Source organism: Delphinapterus leucas, chromosome 3, assembly GCF_059928025.1.
Source record: "Delphinapterus leucas isolate spDelLeu-1000000601 "Yukka" chromosome 3, BTC_Dleu_Yukka2, whole genome shotgun sequence".
Lineage (NCBI taxonomy): Eukaryota > Metazoa > Chordata > Mammalia > Artiodactyla > Monodontidae > Delphinapterus > Delphinapterus leucas.
The window spans coordinates 111,348,192-111,369,748 of NC_143131.1; the positions used below are offsets into that span (position 1 = coordinate 111,348,192).

Consider the following 21,557-nt stretch of genomic DNA (forward strand, 5'->3'; position numbering starts at 1 on the left):
GCTACCTGGCTGAATTTATCAGTTCTAGCAGGTTTTGTGTGGAGTCTTTAAGGTTTTCTATATATATTATCATCTGCATATAATGACAGTTTTACCTCTTCCCTTCCAGTTTGGATACCTTTTATCTCTTTTTCTTGTCTGATTGCTGTGGTTAGGACTTCCAATACTACGTTGAATAAAAGAGATGAGAATGGGCATCCTTGTCATTTATTTATTTTTTATTTGGCTGCACCGGGTCTTAGTTGTGGCACTCGGGATCTTTGTTGCGGCATGCAGGATCTTTAGTTGCAGCATGCAAACTCTTAGTTGTGGCATGTGGGATCTTGTTCCCTGACCAGGGATTGAACCTGGGCCCCCTACATAGGGAGTGCAGAGTCTTAGCCACTGGACCACCAGGTAAGTCATCTGGGCATCCTTGTCTTGTTCCAGATTTTAGCATGAAGGCTTTCAGCTTTTCACTGTTGAGTATTATATTGGCTGTGGGTTTGTCATAAATAGTTTTTATCATGTTCCCTGTGTACCCACTTTGGTAAGACTTTTTGTCATGAATGGATGTTGAATTTTGTCAGGTGCTTTGTCTGCATCTATTGAGATGACGTGTTTTTTGTCTTTTCTTTTGTTTATGTGGTGTATCACATTGATTGATTTGTGTATGTTGAACCAACCTTGGGAACTTGGGATATATCCCACTTGATCGTGGTGTATGATCTTTTTATGTGTTGTTGGATTTGGTTTGCTAATATTTTGTTGAGAATTTTTGTATCTCTATTCACCAAAGATATTGGCCTGTAATTTTCTTTTTTGGTGTTGTCTTTGGTTTTGGTATCAGGGTGATGGTCACTTCATAGAATGTCTTTGGGAGTGTTCCCTTTTCCCATTTTTTGGAAGAGTTAAAGAAGGATCAGTATAAGTTCTTTGTATGTTTGGTGGAATTCTCTTGTGAAGCCATCTGGTCCTGGACTTTTGTTTGTAGGGAGTTTTTAAATTACACATTCTATTTCACTTCTAGTGATCGGTCTGTTCAAATGATCTGTTTCTTCTGGATTCAATTTTGGTGGACTGTATGTTTCTAGAAACTTGTCCATTTCTTCTAGGTTGTTGAATTTGTTGGCATATAATTGTTCATAGTACTCCCTATGGTTTTTTGAATTTCTGTGGTATCAGCTGTTATGTTTCCTTTTTCATTTCTTACTTTGTTTATTTGGGTTCTCTCTCTTTTCTTCTTGGTGAGCCTGGCCAGAGGTTTGTCAATCTTATTTATCCTTTCAAAGAACCAGCTCTTGGTTTTCTTGATTTTTTTTCTATTGTGTTTTAGATCTCTATTTTATTTATTTTCTCTCTGATCTTCATTATTTCCTTCCTTCTGCCAACTTAAGGCTTTGTTTGTTCTTCTTTTTCTTATTTTTTTAAGTGGTAGGTTCATGTTGTTTATTTGAGATTTTTCTTGTTTTTTTTGAGGAAGGAATGTATTGCTATGAACTTCCCTCTAAGAATTGCTTTTGCTGCATCCCATAGTTTTTGTATGGTTGTGTTTTCATTGTCTTTTGTCTCAAGGTATTTTTTAGTTTCCTCTTTGATTTCATTGTTAACCCATTGGTTTTTTAGTAGCATGTTGTTTAGTCTCCATATAATTGTTTTCTTCTCTTTCTTTTTCTGTGGTTAATTTCTAGTTCCATGCTATTGTGGTCAGAAAAGATGCTTGAGATAATTTCTATACTCTTAAATTTGTTGAGGCTTGTTTTGTGCCAGAGTATGTGGTCAGTCCTAGAGAATGTTCCATGTGTGCTTGAAAAGAATGTATATTCTGGGTTTTTTTGGATGTAATGTCCAAATATCAGTTATGTCTGTTTTACTGTATTATTTAGGATTTCTGTTGCCTTATTGATTCTCTGCCTGCAAGATCTGTCTATTGATTTGAGTGGGGTGTTAAAGTCTTACTATTATTGTAGTCCTGTCAATTTCTCCCTTTGCGTCTCGTAGTAGTTATTTTCTGTATTTGCATGCTCCTATATTAGGTGCATGTATGTTGACGAGTGTAAAATACTCTTCATGTATTCTTCCTTTTATCATTATATAGTGTCCTTCTTTATCTTTCTTTATGGCTTTTGTTTTAAAGTTGTTTTGTCTGATATAAGTATTGTGACCCCTGGTTTCTTGTCATTTCTGTTAGCATGAAATATCTTTTTCTATCCCCTCACTTTCAATCCATGTGTGTCCTTTGCCATAGGGTGGGTCTGTTATAGGCAGTGTATTGTAGGCTCTTGTTTTTCTATCCAGTCTGCTACTCTGTGTTGTTTGATTGGAGCATTTAGTCCATTGACATTTATGTATGTATTTATTGCCATTTTAAACCTTGTTTTCCTGTTGATTTTGTATTTCTTCTTTGTCCATTTCTGTTTTTTCTTTTGTAGTTCAATGGTTTTCTTTTGTATTATACTTATGTTCTCTTCTTTTTCATTTTTGGGAATCTATTATATGTTTTTGATTTGTGCTTACCTTCTTTTTCAAGTATGTTAACCCCTTCCTATATCTGTTGGGTTGGCCAAAAAGTGCCTTTGGTTTTTAAGTGAAAATAAAAGACACATTTTTCATTTTCACAAGAACGTTATTGAACAACGTATTCACCCTTTTGTTCCACTACCTAGTGCCATTTTTCAGGCAACTTCATAATTCCATCTTCCCAAAACTTTTTATCTTTTTTTTTTTTTTTTTTTTTTTTTTTTTGGTGATACACAGGCCTCTCACTGCTGTGGCCTCTCCCACTGCGGAGCACAGGCTCCGGACGCACAGGCTTAGCGGCTGTGGCTTAGGGGCCTAGCCGCTCCACGGCATGTGGGATCTTCCCGGACCAGGGCACGACCCCATGTCCCCTGCATCGGCAGGTGGACTCTCAACCACTGCGCCACCAGGGAAGCCCAACGTTTTATCTTTTTGAGCAAAGAACTGTTCCGGGTGCCTTTTACAGTCTTCCAGGGAATTGAAATATTTTCCATTAAGACAATTTTGTAAAGACCGAAATAAATGGAAATCTGAAGGTGCAATGCCTGGTGAATACAGCGGATGAATCAGAACTTCCCAGCCAAGCTGTTACAGTTTTTGCCTGGTCATCAGAGAAACATGCAGTCTTGTGTTATCCTGATGGAAGATTATATGTTTTCTGTTGACTAATTCTGGACGCTTTTCATTGAGTGCTTTCAGTTGATCTAATTGGGAGCAGTACTTGTTGGAATTGTTTGGTTTTCTGGAAGGAGCTCATAATAGAGGACTCCCTTCCAGTCCTACCATATTCACAACATCACCTTCTTTGGATGAAGACTGGCCTTTGGTGTGGTTGGCGGCGGTTCATTTCGCTTGCCCCATGATCTCTTCTGTTCCACACTATTGTACGGTATCCACTTTTCATTGCCCGTCACAATTTGTTTTAAAAATAGAATGTTTTCATTAAGTTTAAGTAGAGAATCGCATGCAGAAATACAGTCAAGAAGGTTTTTTTCACTTAACTTATGTGGAACCCAAACATCAAAGCAATTCACATAACCAAGCTGGTGCAGATGATTTTCAGTGCTTGATTTGGATATTTTGAGTATGTCAGCTGTCTCCCGCATGGTATAACGTTGATTGTTCTCAATTAATTTTTTGATTTGATCGCTATCAACTTGGTCTGCCCGACCGTGGAGCACCGTCCAGCGAGAAATCTCCAGCACAAAACTTCGCAAACCACTTTTGACACGTTCAATCAGTCACAGCACCTTCTCCATACGCTGCACAAATCTCTTTTTGCATTTTGGTTGAGTTTTTACCTTTCTTGAAATAATAAAGCACAGTATACCGAAAGTGTTGCTTTTTTCCTCCCATCTTCAATATTAAATGGCTACACAAAAATTCACCAATTTTGAGAAGTCTTTTTTTAAATGCACGCTGATATGACAGCTGTCACATACAATCTAACAAAATTGTTCTGAATGAAGTTAAAGAGAGAGCTAAGTGCTACTAGAGCCATCTTACAGAAAAAAACGAATGAACCTTTTGGTCAACCCAATATTTCCCTTAGACTGGTAGTCATATAAGCTCAAACACATAGTAGGAAAAAAAAAATCTACATTTTCTTACTCTTATCCTCATATTATGATTTTGGTGTCCTCTTTTACATCTTCATGATCATTCTTTTGCTCTTCATTGTGGTTATCATCACTTTCACAGAAATATTTTGATTTTTTTTTTTAATCTGTGTACTGGCTTATTTAAGTGATTTGCTTTCTAATTGTGATTTTCTCTTTCCTGTAGATTCTTCTTTTTTATTTAGAGAAGACCTTTCAATATTTCCTTTAGGATAGGTTTAGTATTGCTGTATTCTTTAGTTTTTGCTTTTCTGAGAAATTCTTCACCTCGCTATTCTTTTTTAATTTATTTATTTTTATTTTTGGCTGTGTTGGGTGTCCGTTGCTGCACACAGGCTTTCTCTAGTTGTGGTGATGGAGGGCTGTTCTTCGTTGCAGTGTACAGGCTTCTCGTTGTGGTGGCTTCTTGTTGTGGAGCACGGGCTCTAGGCACGCGGGCTTCAGTAGTTGTGGCTTTCGAGGTCTAGAGTGCAGGCTCAGTAGTTGTGGTGCATGGGCTTGGTTGATCTACCGCCTGTGGGATCTTCCCAGACCGGAGCTCAAACCCGTGTCCCCTGCATTGGCAGGCGATTCTTAACCACTGTGCCACCAGGGAAGCCCTCCTTCTGTTCTAAATGATAATCTTGCTGGGTAGAGTATCCTAGGTTGCACGTTTTTCCCTTTCAGGACTTTGAATATGTCTTGCCCCTCCCTTTTGGCCTGCAGTGTTTCTGTAGAGAAATCTGCTGATAGCCTTATGGAGTCCACTTGTAATTAACTCTTTGTTTTTCTTTTGCTGCCTTTAGAATCCTCTCTTTGTCTTTAAATTTTGCCATTTTTATTATGATATGTCTTGATGTAGGTCTGTTTGGGTTTATCTTGTTTGGAACCCTCTGTGCTTCCTGAACCTGCATATCTGTTTCCTTCTTTAGGTTTGGGAAGTTTTCAGCCATAATTTCTTCAAATACATTTTTGATCCACTTTTCTCTTTCTCCTTCTGGGATCCCTGTTATGTGTAGATTGGAATGCTTTATATTATCCCATAGGTCTCTTATGTTGCTTTCTTTTTTTTTTTTGATCTGGCTTTCTGTCTGCTGTCCTGATTGGGTGGTTTCTGTTATTCTATCTTCCAGGTCAGTTATTTGTTCTTCTGCATTGTTCATTCTACTACTCATTGCTTTTAGCTCAGCTTTTGTCTCTGCAAATGAGTTTTCTAATTTTTCTTGGTTCTTCTTTATAGCTTCTTGTTCTTTTTTACAGTATTCTACATTTCCATCAATAGTCTTTCTTAATTCTTTTAGTATTTTCATTATCTCCTTTTTGAAACTGGTGTCTATTAGAAGAGGTGTGTTTCATTGTTTGTTCTTTCAGGGGAATTCTCTTGGTCTTTAGGAGTGGTTGCTGTGCTTCTTCATTTTATTTATATTTCTCTTACTTTGTGAGTTTAGGAGAAACAATTATATACTGTGGTTGTGGAGGGCTATTTATACGTGGGGGTGTTCCTCTGTAGCTTGTGTGAGTTTAATATATTTGGTGCAAGGGCTCTTTTTAGCATGGATGCCTGTCACCTCTTTCCTCAGCATGTGCTTGTTGTTATTTCCTTGATAGCGGGCGTGCAGATGTGACAGCTCGTGCCTGGTCCTCAGGTTTGTGTTGGCGGCTCAGGAGCACCCTAAGAGCATATGATGGAAATCGAGGTGGCTTGTGACCACTCCTGGAGTCCAGGCAGGCAGCGGCAGGGCCTCAGGACCACTCCTGGGGTCCAGGAGGGAGGCAGCGAGGCTCGCGACCCCTCCTGGGGTCTGGGGTGGAGGCAGTGGGGTCTGGGGTGGAGGCAGTGGGGGCTTGTGACCACTCCTGGCATCTGGACAGGTAGTGGCAGTGGATCGCGACCACTCCTGGGTTCTGGGAGGGAGGCAGCGGGGGCCAGGAGACCACTCCTGGAGCCCGTGCAGGCAGTGTCCTGCCCTCTGAGACCACACACACAGGGAAAAAGGCTACAATCAGAGTCCTGCCTCTCCTCTCATGCAGCCCCAAAACAATGGCGACTGGCCTCTGAGGCAGCCCAGGCTTCCTCTTAGTACACCCTCAGTTGTGCTCACACTGGATTCCAGTCCCCGTGCAGGCTGTTTCCACACAGCCAACCCTAGTCCTGTCTTTGGTTCTGATCTCCAAAGCCAGAGTTCCAGCACCCAGCCCCTGCCCACACTGGTGGAAGAGTGTCTCAGGCTAGGGAGTGCAGGGTGGCAGCACTGACCATCTGCGTAGTTCTCCCTTTGCTCTGGCTGCCACAAACCCAGTGCTGCATTCACTTATGAGGCTCAGAAACTCCCCTTCTTTCCTAGCCAATCTCCCCACTGGTGAGGGAGTTCCCAGGGTGCAGGAACCTTTCCTCTTTCACAGCTCCCTCCTAGGGGCGCAGGTCCCATCCCAATTCCTTTCTCGCTTTTTTTTTCTTTTTTCCTACCTGCTTACTGGAGATTTTCTTGCTGTTTCAACAGTCTGAGGTCTTCTGCCAGCTTACAGTAGATATTCTGTGAGAATCATTCCACGTGTAGATGTATTTTTGATGTATTTATTGGGAGAAGGGGAGCTTCATGTCCTACTACTCCACCATCTTGATCACTCCTCTGTGTGTCTTCTTTGGAGAAGTGTCTAGTTAGATTTTCTGCCCATTTTTTGATTGGGTTGTTTGTTGACATTGAGCTGTTGAGCTGTTTGTATATTTTGGAGATTAATCCCTTGTCAGTCACATCATTTGCAGATATTTTCTCCAGTTCTGTGGGTTGTCTTTTCCTTTGTTTATGGTTTCCTTTGCTGTGCAAAAGCTTGAAGTTTTATTAGGTCCCATTTGTTTATTTTTGTTTTTATTTTCATTACTCTAGGAGGCAGATGCAAAAAGATATTGCTGTGATTTATGTCAAAGAGTGTTCTGCTTATGTTTTTCTCTAAGAGTTCTATAGTATCCAGTCTTACATTTAGGTCTTTGATCCATTTTGAGTTTATTTTTGTGTATGGTGTTAGAGAATGTTCTAATCTCATTCTTTTAGATGTGGCTCACCAGTTTTCACAGCACCACTTATTAAAGAGACTTTTTTCCACTGTATATTCTTGCCTTCTTTTTCATAGATTAATTGACCATAGGTGTGTGGGCTTATTTTTGGTCTTTCTCTCCTGTTCTGTTGATCTGTAAGTCTGTCTTTGTGCCAGTACCATACTGCTTTGATTTCTGTAGCTTTATGGCGTAGTCTGAAGTCAGGGAGCCTGATTCCTCCAGCTCTGTTTTTCTTTCTCAAGATTGCTTTGGCTCTTCAGTGTCCTTCTGTATTTTGAATGATATGTAATCTCATTTATTTCGGTAGTTTTTCTTTTTTTTTTTTTCATTTTTGATGAGTAAGATTGCCTATATATTTTCTTCAGAACTAAAGTTCTGATACGTACTAAGGTAGCATAATTTTTCTCTCTTTACCTTCAAAGGTTGCTCAAGAAACAGATGTTAGAGCACAGATTCGTCTGCAGTTTCGTGATGTCAATGGAGAACTTGTAGCTGTGCAGAGATCTATGGTTTGTACTCAGAAAAGCAAAAAGACAGAATTTAAAACCCTGGAAGGAGTCATTACTAGAACAAAGTAGGTGTTTATTATATATTTGAATTATCTGTTCATTTTTTTGTCTTTAGGTCTATAAAACTATGGTTTTTCCTACTACTTTAAGTTTATTTTACGGAAGCTTATTAACTTTTTAACAGACTTTATCTTCAGAGCTGTTTTAGTTTCTCAGCACAACTGAGCAGAAAGTAGAGATCCACCTTGATTCTACACCTGCGCAGCCTTGTCCACTATCAACATCTAATTTTTTATTTGATACTATTTATCAGTTAAACAGAATGATCCCATTAAAGATTTAGTGATAATGCTCCACTCCTTTGAGTAATTTATGGACAGTTGCTGAATTGAAGGTGCATAATCACTCAAATATAGATTGAATGAATGAAAAGTGCTAGTAATCATGTCTATAGGGAAGGATGAGATAAGCAGACAGGTGCCTTTCAACTGTTGTCATTCTGTTAAGGGCAGGTATCATATTGTAATGGGTATGGATATTGGAATTAGGTAGGCTGCCCTGAATTCATGGCTTTATCCTTGTTGAGCAAATTACTTATCATCTTATCCCTTCCTTTCATTTACTCATTTGTTAAACTAATTAAATAATTTCTTTATTTAATCAATAATGTGTCACACTTGTTATGTGCTAGATACACTGTACTAGCTACTGGCTTCTCAAGTGGATTCTTTTCACTGGCTTTTAAACATACTCAGGTCTCTCCCACAACCTCAGATTTCATTTCACTCCAGTTACGGTCTGTCTCCATCTTCCCGTTTACAGGCAATTTTTTCAAAAGAGTTGTTGATACTCACTGTCTCCATTTCTTGACTTCCTCCTGACTCCTACTCTAGCCCCATTCTTGTACTCAAACAGCTCCAACTAAGGTCACAAATAACCTCTGTATTAATTAGGATAATGCTATTGCTATACAAAATAGACCTCCTTATCTCAGTGAATGACACCCCCATCCATCCAGTGACACGAACCTAAGTCTGTCTTGACAGCTTCCTTGCCATCTATATTCAGTTCATTACCAAGTCCTATGGGTTTCGCCTAACTGGCTCTTCATTCTGTTTCTCTCCATCTCTATGAGAACCATTCTTGTTCAAGCTACCGTCGTCTTTCCCTGGTCTAATGTCTTAATCTCCTGGTCTATCTTTGTCCATTCTGTCCCCCTACAAAACATTCTTAGTACATTCAGTGTAATATTTTCAGAATACATATAAAATGACAGTAAAGACAGACACTGCATCCACTCACCTAATCTAGTTGCTAACAGATACTGGACAGAAGATATGAAAGCAAATGGTCAATTTATCCTTCTGATGAAAGATGCTGAGAGATCTCTTGGAATCCAAGGGCAGGGATGCTTCTGGCCCTGGGTATAATGAAGTAGGGAACTTATTTAAAAGACCCTGAGGCAGTTCTCTCTATTTGATCGCTTTGTCAATGTGACCGTAGAACTTAGGTCTGTTGATTAAGAATCTTCCTTGGATTGGCTTGGATGAGCATCACTAAGGTTTGCCTTTATACTCCTTTTACTGTGTGTCTTTTACTGAACAATCCCTTATCTAAGCTGTACAGTCAAAAAGAAAACAATACAAAAGTAATTGGCAAAAATTATCTTTCTTCTAAATTAATATAATTTATACTTTGAGAACTTATTTACCATAAAATAAAAATAATAAAATATTACATATAAGGCAAATATTTTAAAAGTTTTAGTAATGTACATTTCATGTATATACAACTCATTTTTTATACTATCAAAAATTTATTTCATGAGAAAAGTCCAAATATATTGCTGCTTTCCTAAGATTTTATTCTGAATCATTGTGGTAAGTTTAATTGATCTTTCTTTTCCTCCTGTTTAAATATATACCATTTTTCAGCAATGAGGTTTTACTGACCTTACAGAATAAATTGGTGACTTTAAAAATAAATAAATAAATAAAAAATAAACTGTACAGTCTTTAGATGTTTTCAAGTACCTTTGCCTGTCTCTTATGTATCATCATGTTTTTTTTTTGTTTTTTGGGTTTTTTTTGCGGTACGCGGGCCTCTCACTGTTGTGGCCTCTCCCATTGCAGAGCACAGGCTCTGGACGCTCAGGCTCAGCAGCCATGGCTTACGGGCCCAGCCACTCCGCGGCATGTGGGATCTTCCTGGACTGGGGCACGAACCCATGTCCCCTGCATCGGCAGGTGGACTCTCAACCACTGCGCCACCAGGGATGCCCAAGAGTTATACCTTTTAATATGAGAAAGCTATCCACAGGGAGTGGATGAGGGGCCATTTGTTTTTGTTTTTTTTGCAAGTACAGCATGAAAGATTGACTAAGTAACAGAATATTTTACAGAAGTTCTTGATTTTCGTTTTCTATAGGCATGGCGAAAAGGTCAGTCTCAGCTCCAAGTGTGCAGAAATTGACCGAGAGATGATAAGTTCTCTTGGGGTTTCCAAATCTGTGCTAAATAATGTCATTTTCTGTCACCAAGAAGAGTCTAATTGGCCTTTAAGTGAAGGAAAGGCTTTGAAGCAAAAATTTGATGAGATTTTTTCTGCAACAAGGTTTGTAACCTTTAATTAGATTTTGTAGTCCATTAAGTTATTGAGCCAGAGTTGCAATTTAGATGCTTCTTTTTTTTAAACAGAAAGATACTGTAAAGCAAGAAAGTCAGCAGTTATTACCTCTTATCCAGTGGCAACCAGTCAGCATATTTCCTTTCAGTTTTCTTTCTTTGCATCTTTATTTACCTGCTTGACAGTATATATGTAACATTTGTACTTACTATTATGTCATAAGCATTTTCTAAGTTATTAAAAACTCTTTGTAAATGTAATCTTAATGACTGCATTATAGTCCATTGTTTGAATATACTATAATTTGCTTAGCCAGAAATTTGATTTTTATTTAATATCTTCAAAGGTACATTAAAGCCTTGGAAACACTTCGGCAGGTACGTCAGACACAAGGTCAGAAAGTAAAAGAATGTCAAACAGAACTAAAATATCTGAAGCAAAATAAGGAAAAAGCTTGTGATATTCGCGATCAGATTACTCGTAAGGAAGTGCAGTTAACATCGTCAAAGGAAATTGTCAAATCCTATGAGAATGAACTTGATCCATTGAAGGTAATTTGGTTTCTTGTATGCTGAGGAGAAGGTTACCATTTACCGTGGTATCTCTCACCCGAAAAGCATTATTTTTCTGTGCATTTGAATGGTGTGTATATTTCTTGAAAAAATTATCAGAGACTATATAATGTTATGGTTCATGTCTTACGTCTGTATTTAAGTTGCCCAAAGAGCTTGGATTTGAGGGTAAACAAATTTGTAGCATCATATTAAGTTAGTAATGTAGATCACTAATTTTTTTTTTTTTTTTTTTGCGGTACGCAGGCCTCTCACTGTTGTGGCCTCTCCCATTGTGGAGCACAGGCTCCGGACGCGCAGGCTCAACGGCCATGGCTCACGGGCCCAGCTGCTCTGCGGCATGTGGGATCTTCCCAGACTGGGCACAAACCCGTGTCCCCTGCATTGGCAGGCGGACTCTCAACTACTGTGCCACCAGGGAAGCCCTAGATCACTAATTTTTAAATATTAGTGTAATGGCTCAACCTTACAGTTCTGTATTCTTAAGGAGACTTTTTTTTTTTTAATTGACAGGTCTTTCTAGGGAATTTTTATAATTTGCAGGATGTTCTTGACATTACACAAAATTTGAAATTGGTGCATAACGTGTTGATATATTTGCAAATGAGCTAGCTTTCTAAATTCTGTGGCTTATAAGTAAGATCTTAAAGAAATCCCATATATTCATTTCACAAGCATTTATTAAGTGTTTCCTGTGTGCCAGGGTATACTATGCTTGGGGCTATAGGTACAAGGAGAACTACAATAGTGTCCTTGCCCCTTAAGGTATTCCTAGTCTAATTAAGAGTATTCTTAAAAATGGCTTTTTAAATTTACAGATAATGGGAGATTTAAGAAAAAAAAATTTAATTATTGATTTAGTTTTTTAAAACTCACCTATAAATGCTGGTATAGATCTTGGAATTGTAATACGGAAAAACTTTGATTTTCTGTCCCAGTGCCCATTGACATGAATGCATCTTTTTTTTTTTTTTGCGGTACATGGGCCTCTCACTGTTGTGGCCTCTCCCGTTGCGGAGCACAGGCTCCGGACGTGCAGGCTCAGCGGCCGTGGCTCATAGGCCTAGCCGCTCCGCGGCATGTGGGATCTTCCCGGACCGGGGCACGAACCCATGTCCCCTGCATCGGCAGGCGGACTCTCAACCACTGCACCACCAGGGAAGCCCATGAATGCATCTTTTAATGAATATTTATTGTTTTGTGCATAGCACTGTGCTAGGTGCTCTTGGGAATAAGGAAGCCAAAGACTTAGACGTTGCTTTTAATGATCTTATAGTCTAGCTGGAGAAATAAGGAATATATTTTAAAAGATAGTTAGGATTACAAAGAAGTAAAGTGAAGAGCTATGTGAATGATATAGTTTAGAACAGAGGTTCCCAACCCCTGGGCCATAGACCAGCACCGGCCCGTGGCCTTTTAGGAACCAGGCTGCACAGCAGGAGGTGAGTGGCAGATAAGCGAGCAAGCTTCATTTGCTCCTCCCCATTGCTCTCATTACTGCCTGAACCATCACTCCGCCAACCCTGCCCCAGCCTGTGGAAAAATTGTTTTACACGAAACCGGTCCCTGGTGCCAAAAAGGTTGGGGGCTGCTGGTTTAGAACATAGGATCTTTAAGAGCTAAAAGATGGTGACTGTGGCACAAGTGAGAAAAGAAAAGAAAAAATGGGTAAATTGGACTTCATCAAAAGAAAAACCTTTTGTTCTACAAACTATACCATCAAGAAAGCAAAAACACAACCCATAGAATGGGAGAAAATATTTGCAAGTCACATATGTGATAAGGAACGTCTATCTGGGTTATATGAAGAACCCAGTAAAAAAAAGTAACACAATTTGAAAATGCACAAAGGCTCTGAATAGATATTTCTCCAGGGAATATATGTGTGTATCCAATAAGCACATGAAAAGATGCTTGACGTCATTATTCATCAGGGAAATGCAAATCAGAATCACAATGAGCTATTACTTCACACCCACTAGAATGGCTAAAAGTCAAAAAGATAGGTAATAATTATTGAAAAGGATGTGGAGAAATTGGAACCTTCATACATGATGGTGGGAATGTTAAATGGGGCAGCCACTTTGGAAAACAGTTCAGCAGTTCCTCAAAATGTTAAACATAGGGACTTCTCTGGTGGTGCAGTGGTTAAGAATCCACCTGCCAATGCAGGGGACATGGGTTTGAGCCCTGGTCTGGGAAGATCCCACATGGTGGAGCAGCTAAGCCCATGCGCCACAACTACTGAGCCCGCGTGCTACAGCTACTGAAGCCCGTGCACGTGGAACCTGTGCTCCACAGCAAGAGAAGCCACTGCAATGAGAAGCCTGCATGCTGCAACGAAGGGTAACCCCTGCTCCCCGCAACTAGAGAAAGCCCACATGCAGCAGCGAAGACCCAACACAGCCAAAAATAAATTAAAATAATAAATAAATTAAAAGAAAATGTTAAACGTAGAGTTACCATATGACCTGGCCATTTTACTCCTAAGTATCTTATACCCAAAAGCAATTAAAATGTACATCTATACAAAAACTTATATAGGAAAGTTCACAACAGCATTATTCATAATAGCCAAAAAATGGAAACAATTCAAATATCCATTAACTGATCAATAAAATGTGACATATCCATACATGGAATATTATTCAACTTTAAAAAAGTATGAAGTTCTGATACAAGCTACAGTAGGCAAGAACCTTGAAAACATGTTAATTGAAAGAAGCCAATCATAAAAGACTACATAATTGTATGATGCTGTTCCACTTATTTGAAATGTCCAGAATAGGCAAATCTATAGAGACAGAAAATAGACTAGCAGTTGCCTAGGGTAGTGGGTAGAGACGAATAAATAGTGACTGCTTAAGGGCACAGAGTTTCTTTTCTGGAAGTGAAAATGTCATGGGGGATGGTTGCACAACTCTGAATATACTAAAATATGTTGAATTGTACACTTTAAATGGGTGAATTGTATGGTAGGTGAGTTCCATCTCAATAAAGTGATTTTTAAAGTGATGGCCTGGCCTTTGGGATGAAACTGCCATCTTCCAGTAATTCACCAACATGACCAACACAAAGGGAAAGAGGAGGGGCACCTGCTATATGTTCTTTAGGCCTTTTAGGAAACATGGAGGTGTTCCTTTGGCCACATACATGCAAATCTACAAAAGTGATATTGTAGATATCGAGGGAATGGGCACTGTTCAAAAAGGAATGCCCTGGGCTTCCCTGGTGGCACAGTGGTTGAGAGTCTGCCTGCCGATTCAGGGGACACGGGTTTGTGCCCCGGTCCGGGAAGGTCCCACATGCCGCAGAGCAGCTGGGCCCGTGAGCCATGGCCGCTGAGCCTGCGTGTCCGGAGCCTGTGCTCCACAACGGGAGAGGCCACAACAGTGAGAGGCCTGCGTACCACAAAAAAAGGAATGCCCCACAAATGTTACCATGGCAAAACTGGAAGAGTCTACAGTGCTACCCAGCATGCTTTTGGCATTGTTGTAAATAAGCAAGTTAAGGGCAAGATTCTTGCCAAGAGAATTAGTGTGCGTGTCAAGCATATTAAGCACTCTAAGAGCCAAGATAGCTTCCTGAAACAGTCTGAAGGAAAATGATCAGAAAGAGAAGGAAGCCAAGCAGAAAGGTACTTAGGTTTAGCTGAAGTGCCAGCCTTCTCCACCCAGAGAAGCACACTTTGTGAGAACCAATGGAAAACAGCCTGAACTGTTGGAACCCATTCCCTATGAATTCATGGCATGATAGGTGTAAGGAAAATAAAAGACCTGGATTGTTAAAAAAAAAAAGTGATAGCCTGGAATGGAAAACTATCACAAGACCTTCAAGGGAGAAGCTGATCTGGGCCATAAAGATGGGGAAAAATCAAATTGACAGACTAGAAGCTATTTTATATATGTTTGTTTTGTGTTTTGTTTTTTGTAATCTTTTTTTAAAATTTATTTATTTGGTTGTGCCAGGTCTTAGCTACAGTGGGCGGGCTTCTTAATTGGCTTGCCAGCTCCTTAGTTGCAGCATGTGGGCTCCTTAGTTGCAGCATGTGGGCTCCTTAGTTGTGGCATGTGAACTCTTAGTTGCGGCGTGCATGTGGAATCTAGTTCCCCGACCAGGGATTGAACCCAGTCCCCCTGCATTGGGAGCTCAGAGTCTTATCCACTCTGCCACCAGGGAAGTCCCTGTATGTTTGTTTTTATTTTGCATTTTTTTCTTTTAAAACTAATATGTGCTCACAATGAAAAAAATATGGAAGAATATTAGTTGAAAAGTAAGAGACGCTCTTCCTACTCCTCGTGTCTGACCTCCCAGATATGTCTTATGATCAAGTGGGTTTTCTTGCAAAAATACACTATATGTGTGTATACAAACATGCACATGTATATATGTACATATTCACAAATACCAGCTTATTAAAACAGGACTGTGAGGAAGAGCCTGGGTTAAGTAAATCAAGGTAAAAGGAGTGGGAGCTAGGATTTGCAGTCAGATTATGAAGAGCCTAATGGGTTTAGAATTTAGTGCAGTAGACATAAGAGTGAGAAAAAGTATGTTATATTTTAGAAGTAGATGTGCTGATAACTGTGTGTAGGTACTGTGGTAGTTACCAAGATATTGGAACACATTTTATTTTCTTCAGGAGCAGCCTGGTTGGAAAGATGACAAGCACATATAAGGCAGAAAAAGGCAAGAGCTGTGAGAGCTTTGAGGAGGAAAGAAGAGAAAGTCTGAGGTGGCCAGAGAGGATTTCATAGGACTGAATTTGGGGTACCATTTTGTTGACCTTAAGTAGATTGGTAGTTACAGATACGGTGACAGCAAAATGCAGGCTGTCTTTGAACAGTATCAAGGAAATCCTCATAGTTGAAATGGAGCATTTGTATAGGAAATAATGTCAGGGTAGAGCTAAGTGATAATACCTGGTATTTATTGAGCAGTGCCAGGATTCTAAACAAGGCTGTAGCAAACGTTGAGGTGTTTGTTTATTTCTTTATTTGTATTTAATTTTGGCTAGTCCAAGGGTTTAATATTACTCTCTGTATCTTTAGAGCCTAGCCTGGTGCCTGACACGTAGCAGGTGGTTCAGTAAATATTTATTAAGTGGATGATTTCCAAAGTCCTTTTTTTTTTTTAGCTCTGAGTTAAAAGGATTCTCCCCTTCATAGAACTCAGCATAAAGCTTGAATCAGATCATCTTCCCAGCAGCCATCCAGAAGACAGCTCCATTTCGGTACTGCACTATAATTCATGCTTTCCCATTTTTACAGATTTCCTACATTTTCACGAACTCTCTCATAAACTACTTTATTCCCATACCACCACATCCTATCCTGACCTTGGCCCACTTAGCCCTGTTTTCCTTTCTTTCCCTCAATGGAAATGGCTTGAGAAATTTGTTTTCAAGTTCAAAACCACCCTCTGGCCCTCTTATTTATTCTTCCACACATAATTTCATGATCCTTGTGCACCTTATAGCCCAAGTGCCTGATTCTTTTGTCTTATTTCACACACCTAAGCTTTGAACACTCTGCTGCTATATTTTTTGTTGTCTTTCTATTTGTTTTAGCTTCTTTTACTAGGTTGTGTGCTCTGGGGATAGAGCCTGTGTTTTGTGCTCTGGGGTTCGAGCCAAAACACAGATGTCAAAGAAGGAATCCCCAGCATCTAGTTACTGGCTGGATTTAAGGAATGAAGCAGCTAGAGATGTCACAAAAGATCTAAACCAAGATAATATTTTTTGTTTAAAATTTATTTTATTTATTTATTTTTGGCTGCTTTGGGTCTTCGTTGCTGCACACAGGCTTTCTCTAGTTGCAGCGAGCAGGGGTTACTCTTTGTTGTGGCATGTGGGCTTCTCATTGCGGTGGCTTCTCTTACTGCGGAGCATGGGCTCTAGGTGCGCGGGCTTCAGTAGTTGTGGCACGTGGGCTTCAGTAGTTGTGGCTTGCGGGCTCTAGAGTGCAGGCTCAGTAGTTGTGGTGCATGGGCTTAGTTGCTCCATGGCAAGTGGGATCTTCCCGGACCAGGGATTGAACCCGTGTCCCCTGCATTGGCAGGTGGATTCTTAACCGCTGCACCATCAGGGAACCTCCAAGATAATGTTAATGCTTCTACAATACAGTGAAAACATTGGTAGAAACCGAGTAGTTTCTGAGAAGTAGGGTACCATAACAGAGGTGTTAATATTTATTGCTCTTAAGAATGAATCCAGTTCTCTTTGTTACATTGTTCAAAGATAATTTTGTGAACACAGAATTTTTTTCACAAGTGATGTGAATGGTCCCGTTCATTGAGGGCCTACTGTATGCCCAGTTGCTGATCAAAGTGCTCTAAAATGTATTATGTGAGCCCTACAGTAACCCCGTGAAGTTTCATAGATGAGAAAAGTGAGGCACAGGTATTCACGTTGGAAGTAAGGGGTAAAGCCAGGATTTGATTCCAGGCTTCTCTGATTCCTAAACTGATACTTTTTTTTTCTTTAGTCAGATTTATTGAAATATAATTTGCATTTAGTAAAATCCACCCTTTTGAAAGTATATGATTTGATGAGTTTGGACAAATGCATACAGTAGCATTACTATCAGTACAGTCAAGATATAGAACATTTCCACCCCAAATAGTTCTCTCAAGTCTATTTGTAGTCGGTCCCCTACCTCCATTTCCAGCCCTTGGTAATCCCTGATTTGTTTTCTGTCAGTATAGTTTTGCCTTTTCCAACGAATGCGACATCAGTGGAATCATACATTATATAGCCTTTTGTGTCTGACTTCTTAGCATAATGCTTTTAAATTTATGTGGTTGCACGTACGAGTAGTTCATTCCTTTTTATTGCTGAGGGTATTCCATTGTAAGGATATATTACAGTTTGTTCATCCATTCCTTTGTTGTTGGACTTCAGGTTGTTATCAGCTTTTAGCTATTACAAATAAAACTGCTATAAACTTCTGTGTACAGGTCTTTGTTTGGAGATATGTTTTCATCTCTCTTGGGTAACTCCCTAGGAGTGGGATTGCTAGGTTGTGTGTTAAGTGTATGTTTTACCTTAAGAGCTGCCAAACTATTTTTCAAAGTGGCACATTTGGTAGTCCCACAACAATGTACAAGAGTGCAGTTGCACTTCGTCCTTGTCAGCACTTAGTATTACCAGCTTTTTATTTTAGCCATTAAAATAGATGTGTGATAGAATCTCTGAGCAGCTTTTCTTTTTTCATTATGGTTTTAATTTGCATTTTCCTAATGTTAACGTTGAGCATCTTTTTATGTGCTTATTTGCCATTTGAATATCGTTTTCGGTAAAGTGTCTATGCATATCTTTTGCCTGTTTTCCATAGGTTTTTTGTGTGTGTATTTTTTGTTTTTGTTTTTGGTCTTACTATTGAAGCTGTGAGAGTTCTTTGATTATTCTGGATATAAGCCCTAATTGGGTATGTGTTTTGCAAATTTTTTTTTTCTTCTTAACTGCTTTCAAAGGGCAGGAGTTTTTAATTTTGATGAAGTCCAGTATATCAAAATTTTCTCTTACAGTTTTTGTTTTTGTTTCCTATCTAGGAAATCTTTGCCTGACCCAAGGTCACAAAGATTTTCTTCTTGAAGTTTTCTAGTCTGAGTTGTTATATTTAAGTATATGTTCTATTTCAGGTTAACTTTGAATATGGTATGAGGTAAGGTTGAGATTTACTTCCGTTTTTTTTTTAGTTAGTTTTTATTAGAGTATAGTTGCTTTACAATGTTGTGTTAGTTTCTGCTGTGCAGCAAAGTGAATCAGCTCTATGGAGATTTACTTCTTTACATAGAGATGTCCAATCATTCCAGCTCCCAGAGCCTGTAGTCTTAATTGTTATACCATCCTGCCTCCCAGTCTCATCTCCCATACAGTGCTCATTGACCATTCCGAAAATCTTCAGGGCCCTTAAGAATTATGCTAAATCTACTGTGCCTGTGCTCTATAAATGGAGCAACCTGGATGGCAGCATCTCTGTTTACAACATGGTTTATTAAATATTTTAGACCCACTGTTGAGATCTGCTGCTCAGAAAAAAAAAAAGGATTTTCTTTTCCCCCCACATATTACTGCTCATCGGCCATGCATCTGGTCACCCAAGAGTGCTCATGGAGATGTACAATGAGATTCATGTTTTCATGTCTGCTAACACAGCATCCATTCTGCAGCCCATGGATCAAGAAGTCATTTTGACTTTTAAATCTTTTTAAGAAATACATTTCGTAAGGCTATAGCTGCCATAGATAGTAATTCCAGTGATGGATCTGGGTAAATTGAAAACTTCCTGGAAAGGATTCACCATTCTAGATGCCATTAAGAACATTCGTGATTCATGGGAAGAGATCAAGATATGAACACTTTTTTTAAGACATAATACTATTGCACACTTCTACAGTATAGTGTAAACAACTTTTATATGCACTGTGAAGCCAAAAAATTGTGTGACTTGCTTTATTGCAATAATCACTTTATTGCAGTGGTCTGGAACTGAACCCAGTATATCTCTGAAGTTTGCCTGTAGTGTCATAATGATTAGAGGGAATGTATGGCAGCACCTAGTACAATGTCTGCAGTATAGCAGACATTTGATCAATGATAGCTATGACTGTTATTATTGGTAAAAAATTTTTTTTCAAATCTCTCTTTCAGCTAACATACTGAACACTTGTTACATGTGCTGAGGAAGCATTGGTGAACAAAGTAAAGTTTCTGTGGTGATAACGTGTTACCTATTAATATACAAATCATAAGATATGGTATTAGTATAATTTATCAAATGACATTGAAGTTGAGGATGCATTTTGGTGCAGCTGTGAAAGCTTACAATGGATATCTGTAATAATGTGTTAGTTTAAAAATTAGGTTCTAAAAATGTCTTAGAAGAGGAGTTGGTCAGCCTAGAGGCAAACACCAGAAGAGTATCCAAGGAGGGAAGACTCTGAGCCAGGTCACTCATATTCCTAGGAGATGAGGCAACCAGCTGTCCCTGGAAGCAGGCCACCGAGATCATTTGTCACATTTCACTTGTGATGCACCATGAGTTTCCAGTCCACTCAGTAGTTCTAATTCTTTTTAAATAAATCAAATAGTTAGCCTTTTAAGGATTAAGTTCTGTTTTTTTTAATTTTTGGCTGTGTTGGGTCTTCATTGCTGCTCATAGGCTTTCTCTAGTTACGGCAAGTGGGGGCTACTCTGTGTTGCAGTGCGCGCACTTCTCATTGTGGTGGCCTCTCCTGTTGGGGAGCACAGGCTCCAGGCACGTGGGCTCAGCAGTTGTGACTCACGGGCTCTAGAGCACAGGCTCAGTAGTTGTGGCACATGGGCTTAGTTGCTCCATGACACGTGGGATCTTTCCGGACCAGGACTTGAACCCATGTCCCCTGCATTGGCAGGCGGATTCTTAACCACTGTGCCACCAGGGAAGTTCCAAGGATTAAGTTCTTAAAATGTGGTACTTTACATAATGTGACTCCAAGTACCCAATGAATGAATGACTTTTGTGGGAGCTGTTGAGGGCAGGGGATGGGCTTTGGAGTTAGAAGGGAGTTAAATTCCTGCTTTTCTTTACTATCTGTAAGGAGTTGGACAAGTTACTTAATGCCTCTGATCCTCAGTTTCTCAGTGCTCCCTTTATAGCAGTGTTACCATTAAATGAGATCACTTTTACTAAGTGCCTGGTCCTGGGACATGTTATTTATCTTCAGTTATTTGCAGTATAAACTATAGTGAATTCTGTTTATGTAGGGTATTTGTTTATTTTCAGAATCGTCTAAAAGAAATTGAACAAAATCTCTCTAAAATAATGAGACTCGACAATGAAATTAAAGCTTTGGATAGCCGAAAGAAGCAAATGGAAAAAGATAATAGTGAACTGGAACAGAAAATGGAAAAGGTTTGTGGTGGTAGAATTTTGTTTTACTTCAGAATTTTGAGATTATTGTAATGAACCTCATTTGATTCCATTTTGACAGTCATATTTTGAAACAAACATACAAATCTTGATGTTTGTGTTACTTCCATGTTTATGTTAAAAAGAAGGATATTGAATAAGCTTTGGTTCATATTTTGTACCTCAGACTGATACCTTGTTATACATTAAAGCTCTTTATTTTGGTTCTACACAGGTTTTTCAAGGGTCTGATGAGCAGCTAAATGATTTATATCACAATCACCAGAGAACAGTTAGGGAGAAAGAAAGGAGACTGGTAGAATGTCAGCGTGAACTGGAAAAATTAAATAAAGAATCTAGGCTTCTCAATGAAGAAAAATCAGAACTACTTGTTGAACAGGGTAAGAGACAGTGTTTACTTGGTCTTTTTCCCTATTATAATATTACACATTTTCTGCATGAATGACAAATCTCCAGGGAATTATGCTGAGTGAAAAAAGTCTCAAAAGATTATATATAGTATGTTTCCAATTTATATGACATTTTGAAATGCCAAAATTTTAGAAATGTAGAACAGATTAGTGGTGGCCAGGGTTACCCAGTAGGAGGAAAAGCAGGAGGAAGGTTAATGTGGTTATGGTTTTAAAAAAACCAAGAGGGGTTCTTTTGGTAGTGGAACTGTTCAGTATCTTGGCTGTCATGGTGGATATAAGAACCAACACAGTTGATAGAATTATGTAGAACTTAATACACACACAGATATGAGTAAAACTGGGGAAATAAGAATAAGATTGATGGATTGTATC

General features: G+C 39.2%; 1 protein-coding gene and 1 pseudogene across 1 annotated transcript in view; both read left to right on the plus strand.

Annotated features, from left to right (window-relative positions):
• The window catches only part of RAD50 (RAD50 double strand break repair protein), a 109,380-nt gene that overhangs the window by 19,562 nt on the left and 68,261 nt on the right, over positions 1 to 21,557 (plus strand). The window contains exons 3-7 of the mRNA XM_022588759.3: positions 7,575 to 7,726; positions 10,089 to 10,274; positions 10,633 to 10,837; positions 20,626 to 20,754; positions 20,987 to 21,152. Coding sequence (XP_022444467.2) covers positions 7,575 to 7,726; positions 10,089 to 10,274; positions 10,633 to 10,837; positions 20,626 to 20,754; positions 20,987 to 21,152 — 838 coding nt within the window. The remainder of the gene's footprint in view (positions 1 to 7,574; positions 7,727 to 10,088; positions 10,275 to 10,632; positions 10,838 to 20,625; positions 20,755 to 20,986; positions 21,153 to 21,557) is intronic.
• LOC149749642 (large ribosomal subunit protein eL21-like) lies at positions 11,289 to 15,989 on the plus strand (annotated as a pseudogene).